The 10000-nt window shown below is 43.4% G+C and overlaps 1 protein-coding gene across 1 annotated transcript in view; it reads right to left on the bottom strand.

Moving 5' to 3' along the window:
- LOC121690325 (adhesion G protein-coupled receptor L3-like) overlaps nt 1-10000 on the bottom strand; it is a 118495-nt gene that overhangs the window by 19179 nt on the left and 89316 nt on the right. Inside the window, exon 8 of the mRNA XM_042070810.1 lies at nt 8942-9033. Coding sequence (XP_041926744.1) covers nt 8942-9033 — 92 coding nt within the window. The remainder of the gene's footprint in view (nt 1-8941; nt 9034-10000) is intronic.

The following is a 10000-nucleotide window of genomic DNA, read 5'->3' as shown; positions in this document are numbered from 1 at the left end:
AAATCAGTGTCAGAATAACTATAAAAGCATGCTATATAACTAAGAGCATGTGTTTCAAGGAAGTATTTAATGACTAGTATCAGAGCAACCATGCACTCTCACTCGCCGAAAAACAAGATGTAAAAATAAAAAATAAAAATAATAAAAGGAACAGAATCTAGGCAATTAAGAACATTCCTCAGAGGTGAGGTTAGGTTATATGCAAGTGGTGTGTGTGTGTGTGTGTGTGTCAATGTGTAACCTTTGATTAATTGCAGGAAAGGAAAGGAAAAGAGGCTACAGGCTACAAGACCTGATCTGTTGAGAGGAGACCCATGTGCATCTTAAAAACACTCTCCAAGAGACATAGCTCATGAGTTAGATCTGGAGTGCACACAAATTCCACAGTAAGCCAACTAATTGGAATCTCGAGAATACATGCTGTACATCAAATGCACAGCTTAATATATACAATGTTACTGTACCCCCCCACCTCACTATGTTTCAATCACCAGACCATTCCTGAGAGGTTTACTGTTCTTAAGGTTAGCACCAATAGCCTTAAATGGACACTGTGCTTCGCTAAATAAAAGGCACAGCTATTACGACATGACATACATCAGCGTGTCTCCTGATATAAACTGCAAACAGTAAACATAATAGAGAACAGACACAGGGTAAGAGGAGCGTTTATTGGGAGAGAGAGAGAGAGAGGGGGCGGGCGGGGGAATTGTTTGGCGAAGACACACAGGAGATTTTTAATGAACCACTCTGAGACTGACAGGTACACACGGTGCAGCACCAACAGGAAGGGGAGGAGACGAAGAGGCAGAGGAAGGAGATGTGGCTCCCATTGGGGGGGGGGGGGGGGGGGGGGGGGGGGTGTCCATTTCAATCCTTACTTGATTTCAGGTTGGTAATCCTCGTAGCTAAAGAACAGTGGCAAGAGAATTTACAGCTCAGGAAATTGAAAAGTAAAAAAAAAAGTAAAGTGAAAAAAAATAATAAAATAAAATGGTGTAAAGCAATTGTGCACAAAATTGTTAATTGTAGGAGGATGAGGTAATGAGCATGGCATAGTGAGGTGTAACACAAAAGAGGAAGTGAGGTATAACACAAAGAGGAAGTGAGGTGTAACCTTTTTCCCCCCTCCCTTCCTTCCTTGCTTCCTCTTTTCCTACCCTCTCCTTCCAGTTCATTTTGTCAAGGAAAGGAGGAAGGAATGTTAGGAGGATGGAGAAATGAAGGAGAGACAGATATGATAAATGGGACGTCCTTCTCATCGACGCATCATTTTCAAGAAACGCCAATTACTAATAATGCGGCGCATCACCTCTTAGGCTAGAATAAAACAGACACGCAAATGGCAGAGAATATGAATTTACACCAAAGCCTAAAAATGTCATATGAACATGAACTTCCCACTTATTGACCCTGATGAGGCAATGTTTGATAGTTCTGGAGACATGAATGAATGAATACTTTCCCATTTCCCAATGTGAGGACAAAACAGGATTTTGGAACATGATTTTTTTTTTAAGTTTGCATGGTACTTCATGATAATTCCAGCATATAAAGGTCTTTTCTTGGTCTATCTACTAGTTTATTGTCGCAAATAAATCCCTATGAACGTGTTTGAAGCCGAAAGTTGACAGACTTGGGAGGGAACTTTTCAACTTGAACCACTGATCACACAATTCCGACTAAAAACGCTTCCACGTAGGATACTCGTGTGTTTCCTCGCGTATCGGGCCTTTCACCTCCCTTCTCTCTCCTCGGTGTTGCCTCCTCTGGTTGCAAATAGATAAATGAGACATCCTCGATGACGTCAAGCTTTGAGCGATTTCCGGGGCACAAGCTGGAGGACAGAGGACCGAGGAGTGAGGCCGCATGGAAGCATTTGGAGAAGATTCCTATATGTAAAGGTCATCGTAGATTATATGAATGTTGATTCCGATGTTTAGGACTCTGATTGTTTAGCCATATATTTTTATATGAGTAGTTGGCAATGGCACATGTGATGTTAGGAGACGTAGATTTGGGTGGGTTAAAGCCAATAATAAAATCCTTTCCCAAAAACTCACTGTTGCATAAAAGCGCATTTTGGACTTAACTTAATCAAAATGCCATAAAGTCTAATAATTCTTGCCCAATATGATTTACCTGAAAATGTACTAAATAACCTTCTATGTATTAAGCTATTACATTCGTGATCACATTACTTGTCAAGACATTTTTCAAAATTATTGGAGGAAGTTAGGACATTATTGCGTTTATTGGGTTTTAAGTCTAAATATTTATGACATTTCAGGGCTTTATTTGATTGTATGAAGTTGATAACATAATTAGTTTAGGGCACCAGAACAGTAGAGGAGACTGACATGATTAAGACATGGGACTCAGCTTAATTTGGAGCCTCCCAGACTTGGTAGGGTAGATGAGAGTGGGGGTGGGGGGGTCACAAATTATGCTATCAGGAAATGATTATATTCTTGGGTCAGGGTACAAGACAAGACCAGATGAGCAGAGAACATGGTGCTCCGAGGTGTGTGTGAGAGTGTGTGTGTGTTTGTGCGTGTGTCTGTGTGTGTTTGTGTGTGTGTCTAACCTGGTGTCTCATTGATTGAGTCTACATGCTAGCCTGGTTGTGATTGGGTTATGGTGTGTGTGTGTGTGTGTGTGTGTGTGTGGGGGGGGGGGGGGGGGGGTTGAACATCACAAACCCAGCTTTGTGAAGGAGCTGCAGGTGCTGCATGCGATTACCCAGCATGTTAATCTCCCCTCACACACACACACACACAAACGCAGAAGCGTGTGGAGAACAGACGCGGAGGAGACCAGCGGTGCCGCGGCCGAGTCGAGAGCATTGCACAGCGAGAGCGTCTTAACAAATGGTCCAGGTGTGAGGCGAAAAATAAATGATTTATGAAATTGCAGAGGAGCCATTAGACATCATTTTCCCAGGTCTGTCTTAATGACCTGTTGGGAGAAGGCACTTCATCACCGTGATCGGTCCTGCGGATGGGGCCGAGGGCTACAACAAAAGGAGCCCGGCCCCTGAGAAAAAAGGATAGAAAGAAAAGAGAGAGAAAAAAAAGAGAGAAAGAGAAAAGGGGATGGTTGAAATAGAAAGGAAAGAAAATATTGACCTCGGACAAAGCAGGGATTGTTTCGCAGGGCATTAATTGCGAAAAAAAAAAAGAGATCAGGAGTTCTTCAAATGAATCGGATGGTTTCTGGGTGGCTACGGCAAGCCGGATGTTTAAGCTATTGATTACTACAGCGCTAGCGAGGGGTGTGAAGCAGCTCGGCTTTAAAGCTGTGGTGGGCGATGAATAGTTTAACACGTGGAGGTTAATGATGCATCGCTGACTCACCGTTAAGCATGATAAACAACTGCGGCTGCCGTGTCAAATGATAATTTTCCCTAAGCATGGCAGTTTTCATTACCCATCTCGCAAAAATGCTATTACAGTTTAACTAGGATTGAGGAATGAAAATGACCTTTGAGGCATTTTAACTATTTTTCCAATGTTGCAATTACAATGTGTGGGCTATGTCATTCTATATTCTGAATATAGACATGCATTTGTATACATAAACGTGGAGTATATTTTTGTTTTGTTTGTGTACATGTGTGTTTTAGTGTACGTGTACAGTGTGTATATGTGCATGCCTATGTGTGTGTGTGCGTGTGTGTGTGTGAGCATGTGCATGTGTGGTAGTGATATGTGTTTTTTTTTTACATGTCTATGGTAGCGTAGTACAGCTTCCTTTCAGTGAAATCAAAATCACATCGAAATTCATGCCCAAGTGGCATTTCTTTCTGCGGAAGGGGGCACATGTAATTACAGCTCACTAGTTCATCGTTGCAAAGCATTGTTCTTCTTCCACGAGAGACACATGGCATGAGTGACGCGTCACTAGTGTCACCTCACACTCTGCTCACGAATCTCCACACGTCAAATAAGACTTCATTCATCAGCATTCAACGTTATCTGCAGCTAAAACTCTTTTCTTCTTTTCTCTGGCTTGAGTGTAGAAGAACTACACGTAGCGGAGCACCTTTAGCGCGACATGAATTGAATTAAGACATATTTTACGCTGAAAACAGTTTCAGACTCGGAGATCTGCATGTGAATGGTTTGAGTAATTGAGTTAGTGGGTTCAAACCGAAGCTCTGCACTTTGCTGCACACCTTGAGAAAGAACATTAATAAGTTGCTTGTGAAGGAGGGGGGTAATACAAATGGCATCTTCAAAACAGCAGGATGCTAATTGCTAAACTAAGGATGTGTTTCTAAAAGGAGAAGAGTTTTTTTTTTTTTATGGAGCTTGCATATTCCTCAACTGTGACACAGAAATAGATGCTTTTCATATCTCCTCAGTGTATGCATGTTGACGTGAATACTGATATTCTGAGTGGCTTCAATAGCTGCGTCTATGCATCAAAGCTAATTGTCAAAGGCTCCGAAACGAGTGTTTGGTACAGTCACTCAAATTAGCAGCTTAATTTAGTTTTATTCACGCGCTAGTCTCCCATCATTGAAATGATTCATAAACCCATTCATCTCATTTAAAAGTCTCTCCTTTAAAAATAAAATCAGTTGAAGGTAGAGAAGGAAAAATATGCTGTATTACTATAAAGTGAAACTACAAGGCCAAGGATGACCATGAGTATTGGTGTGAGGTCATCTCCATGAGAATAAAGAGAGTGCACCAATGATTTGGAACCCAGATAAAGACTTAGTCGTTGAAATGCGTTGGTCGGAATAAGCTCTGAATAAAAATCTCAATATTTTAAAGTGCATGGAGTTAAGATGAAGTGCCTTGTTTTTTTTACTCCTGGGTGTCACCAGCAACTCTCTATATTTCGGTTTTCAGTGTGCAACAATGATCAGAATGACAGAATGCCACTGACAAATCCACACACACGCAAACACAGAGGAGACGAACAGAGCATGAATGTGTTCTATAGGCATGTCTAGAGGGGGGTGGGGGGTGTTCTATGGTCATGTCTAGAGGGTGTTCTATGGTCATGTCTAGAGGGGGATGAGGGTGTTCTATGGTCATGTCTAGAGGGGCATGAGGGTGTTCTATGGGCATGTCTAGAGGGGGATGGGCCAAAACATGAGTATTGTATCTTACCAATGCCATTCCACAACTATGCACCCGTCATAGTAACGGTAGCTAGACATGCAAGAGAGGAAAGCAAGCATGCAAAAAGAATGATGAAAAGAAAAACAGAGAACATAAGCAAAATGTGTGTTAATAATGTAAAAGAACAGAAGAGAAACGTTTAATTATGTACTATAAACATACATGCACTCAGAAACGTCACATTTTGTAACGTATTATTTTTTCCCGTCATATATGCATTACTTTTGGGACCACAGCATAGTGAGAGCAAATTGAGGTAGAGGAGTCTATATGCATTGGCTGTTTGATTGAATGTCGACTTATCCAAATATGAAACGCCGTCCAACTGTGTGACTATTTGTGCATGAGCAAAGAAGGAAACGAAAACAGTCAAAGCAAAACCCAGCAATGGAGGTTATGACAAATTTCATTTGTTGTTGTTTTTGCGATGGATATTTTATTGAGGGTCTGTACACTCTCTACCCATCCCTCTCTCTCTCTCTTTCACTTTCAATCCATCTCTCACTCATTCACCCCATCACACTCTCTTACTCACTTTCTCATTCCTCTCCTCCTCTCGTTCACTTGTTCCCTCCCTTCCTCCATCCATTTCTGATTCATTCCTCCACTCATCCTCTCACAACCTCACTTCATCCCTCCATCTCTCTCTCTCTCTCTCTTTCCTAATCCTCTTGTCTCATATCCATCCCACCCTCTCTGTCCTCTTCTCTCAGTCTCTCTCTCTCTCTCTTTCCCCATCTCCCTCTTTCTATCCCTCACTCTTTCCTTATCCTCCCTCTCTTATCAGCTGCTTGCTGTGTGTGGGTCTGCATGCTGTAGTACTTCTCTCTCCTGGTCTCCTCGTCAGTGTTAGCATTAGCAATGCCCCTGGTGGAGCCGGAGTCAGGGAGTGTGTCATTAGCAGTCTGCTCCCCCAGGTGCACACACACACACACACACACACACACACACACACACACACACACACACGGCAGGGGTGGCTTGGTTTTGTTATAAAGAGGGGAGAAGCGATGACTGCTGCTTCACCTCCGACTGACTGCCTCCCTCTGTATAGCAGGAGTTGGGTGAGGGTGGGGGTGTAAGGAGCAGAAGCAGGGGGGTGCTGGTGGGAGGAAGGCAACCAGCTGTGAGAGTGGCTGGGCAGGGGGGGTGGGTAAGTGGTGGGGGGGTAAGCATATAAAGCAAGGGCCAGGGTTAACATGGATGAACTACTGCTTCACACACACACACACAGACACACACACACAAACACACACTCCTTGGACACTTGCCCACTTCCTACAAGAAATCTTTTAAAGCTAGTTTTGCTCTCCTACCTTGTCTCTTTTTTAATCATGCTTGTCATATTTATTTAAAACCTGTGGAACTGTGGGAGAAAAATAGGACAGAAAGTCCCCTCTTACTAATAAATGTCATTAAAAACGGGATACTGCACTCTCTCGCTCCCTCTTGGAATGACTGAGTAATTTAGTAATTGTGCCTGCTATGCTGCTATTCAGAAGGATAATTGGGGTGATTGTGAAGTTCTCCCTCGACTTCAAGTTTGAGGGAAGAAACTTGAGATGAACTCCTGATGCCAGTGCTCATAATTATGCACTTTTTTTTAAATTTAATTGAATTGAGAGAGGGAGAGAGAGAGAAAGAAAGAAAGAGAGAGAGCATAAATAAAAATATAAAAGGGCAAAACATATCTCAAAGCCTTAGAAAGAGCACAGAGAGAGGTTGCATCAACTGTCGAGTATTGACTGCTGTTTCTCTAGCTGAAAGATTAATCACGAAGCTCGAGCGTCTCATTCCTTGGCTGTGTGTGAGTGTGCGTATACAGAGAAAGGAAAATAATGACTGCGGCTTTCTTACATATACTGGTCTGTCTGATTTATCGTCCTCAATCGTCCTTCAGAAGCGAATGAAAGATTCGACTTGCATTCGCGGCGTCTCGAGAAGGTCGTGCCCTTTTGCGTGTGCTGATGCCGTCGACCGGCCAGCCAGTCCAGATTTATACTTTCATTCCGTTAAAATGATGTATGTGGCACAGTCGACCATCAAATAACAGTGAGGACAAACAACAAATCCATACGAGCTCGGGCGAGTGCGGGACTACCACTCCTGGGTCTCGGAGAGCTTGTCCAGCCAGCCTTGGTCCAGCTTGGCTCTTTAATGAACATCTCAATCATGAGATATGCCTTCTGACCAGCGCCCCCTGGGCCGGTCACTCTGGCTGCGCAGAAAAGGGGGCCGCTGGCAAGCTGGACAGAGAGAGGACTTGGAGCTGATAAGCCGTGTGTGTATGTGTGTATGCAAGGTTGTCTGTGTGTGTATGTGTGTGTATGTGTGTGTGTGTATGTATGTGTGTGTGTGTGTGTGTGTGTGTGTGTGTGTGTGTGTGTGTGTGTGTGTGTGTGAGTGTATTTGTGTGAATGTGAGTGTATTTGTGTGAGTATGTGTGTGTGTATGTGTGTATGTCTCCATCTGTTTATGTGTATACTGTATGTGTGTGTGCACTTTCGTCTGCAAGTGTTTGCATGAATGTGTGTGTGTGTGTGCATATGTGTGAGTATGAGTATGAGTGTGATTGTGCGTGCGTGTGTGTGTGTATGTGTGTGTGTACGTGCGTGTGTGCACGTTTGTGTGAGTGTGAGTGTGAGTGAATGTGTGTGCGTGTGAATGGTGGAAGGTTTAACTGCTGGTGATGAAGGCCTGGAGACACCACTATCGTGCCCCAATTTAAATGTTTACTAGCCTCACCACATTCATCCTCTCGTTGTGCCTCTCTGCTCTACCTGTTTTACTGGAAGTAAATAACAAGGAGGGCTCACACCCCCCCCCCCCCCCCTCCACCCCCCCCCCCCCCCACACACCACCACCCTCCTTCACATGCAGCTATTTTTCAACCATATTTCAAGTGGCGCTTAGCGCGAGTGTCCCTCTCCTGATCGGTCACCTTCATGAAAGCATTTAAGACTCCCTGCCAAAAGAAGCTCGTGTGAAAAAAAAGCCACGCTTGTCTACTTGGCCTGTGCTTGTCTCTTCATTGGAATTAATGGGGCTGTTTTTCCCACCAAAAACATTAATGCGAGTTATGAACTGTTGTGACGATAAATGATCAGCAGTGTGGCTCTTGAGGGGGTGGGGGGGGGGGGGGTGGGGGTTGTTGTGCACAGGGCCTTTTGTGTCGCCATGAATATTCATTCGGGGGTGCCGGTTTGGTGGGAGAGGCCATGAGAGGCTAATTTCCGCAGACGGACCATCGCCCCTTTGCCTTTCCACTCCAGATAATGACGTCCGCCCTCCGGAATACCTGTTCGGTTTTAACCTTTGCTGACACAACCTTTACAAATAATGAGAAATATGAACCGCAGTGCTTCTCTCTCTCTCTCTCCTACTCTCTCTCTCTGAGATGGGTAAGCTGGACTCCAGCGTGGAGAGAAAAGGTCTCTGATAGCGAGGAACAAGGCTATTAAACATGAGGTCACGTACCATAGCGGAAGGTTAGAAATAAAAAGATATGGATATATACAAAACACTTGGCCATCACTGTGCCCCCAGGTGTGACAGGCAGAGGGAGAGAGAGAGAGAGAGGAGAGAGAGAGAGAGAGAGAGAGAGAGAGAGAGAGAGAGAGAGAGAGAGAGAGAGAGAGAGAGAGAGAGAGAGAGAGAGAGAGAGAATATCTAGGAGCTAAGAAAAGTAGGATGGAGCCCCACTGACACGCTGTGGGAGACTTTTAAGTACTTTCCATTTTGTCTTTTTAAAAAAAATAAATAAAAAAAAAGCAGAGTAAAAGTGGGTTACTTAAAATTCTTACTTAATGTTGTCCAAGCAGCCAGAATCTGGCTTGAGGATCGCCGTGTGATGAAACATTTTGTAGAGCGCGATTCCGAGGAAGATCACATTCAGCTGTAGGGACAGAGAGATGAGGGAAAAAAAGACAAGATTTAAACATCAAAAAACGTAAAACTGTCTTGTTAAAACCATCATGGCTGACAGTAGTTTGATGTGAGAGGCCTAGAAAGGAAGACTTTTGAAGTAGGGCTAGAGAAGGCATCACACAATCGGCAATAATATTGAAATTCACTGTAGTAGTGGGTTATGCTGCACTCTGTCTGCTGTCTTTATGACAGTTAGTTAGTTAGTGAGCTAACAGCTCAGCCTGAACAAATACACTCCCAACCACCGTATCTAAATGCCACCTTTATTAGAAGATGATATAGAGTATGTCCTGGAGAGGTATGGAGAGAATCCTCTCATTTGCATTAACAACATACATACACACGCACACACGCACACAGAAACAAAACCGTGCCTAAGGAGCATAGCCCCAGCACTTGCCAAAGCACTTTGACTTAAGGTCTGAGAGTGTGTTCATTACTCTCTTACTGACCACCTTTGCTGGTTGCGTCTGTGAAGCAGAACTAGGAGGCTGCCAGGAGGCTAACTGCACTGAGACCACACTGAACCACCACTATGCAAAAGGGTGCTGAAATGGACTCATCTGTGACAAGGGACCCACAATTTAAAACAGAAGAAAGAAAGAAAGAAAGAAAGAAAGAAAGAAAGAAAGAAAGAAAGAAAGAGAAAACAAGAGAAAGAAAGACAAAGAAATAGAGAAAGAAAGGAACCATGAAATAAATAAAGAAATAAACAAAGAAACAGAAAAGAAAAACAAATAAAAGAAAAGAAAAGGTGAGATAGAACTATGATATTTTTGTTTGAAGCCGGAGGGTGTTATTTGAGCTGGTGTGAATGTGATATGCAGCATGTGTGGATGCAAGTGACAGGGTACATATTAAGACAGTGCTATTGGGACATGTAGGGAAAAAAGTGACAGAAGAGAGAATAAAATAAAACAGTGTGAGTGGATGTA

The sequence above is a fragment of the Alosa sapidissima genome, chromosome 18, assembly GCF_018492685.1.
Source record: "Alosa sapidissima isolate fAloSap1 chromosome 18, fAloSap1.pri, whole genome shotgun sequence".
Taxonomy (NCBI): Eukaryota; Metazoa; Chordata; class Actinopteri; order Clupeiformes; family Clupeidae; genus Alosa; species Alosa sapidissima.
The sequence above is the reverse complement of the archived record's forward strand: the minus strand, read 5'-3'. Positions and strand labels throughout refer to the sequence as shown.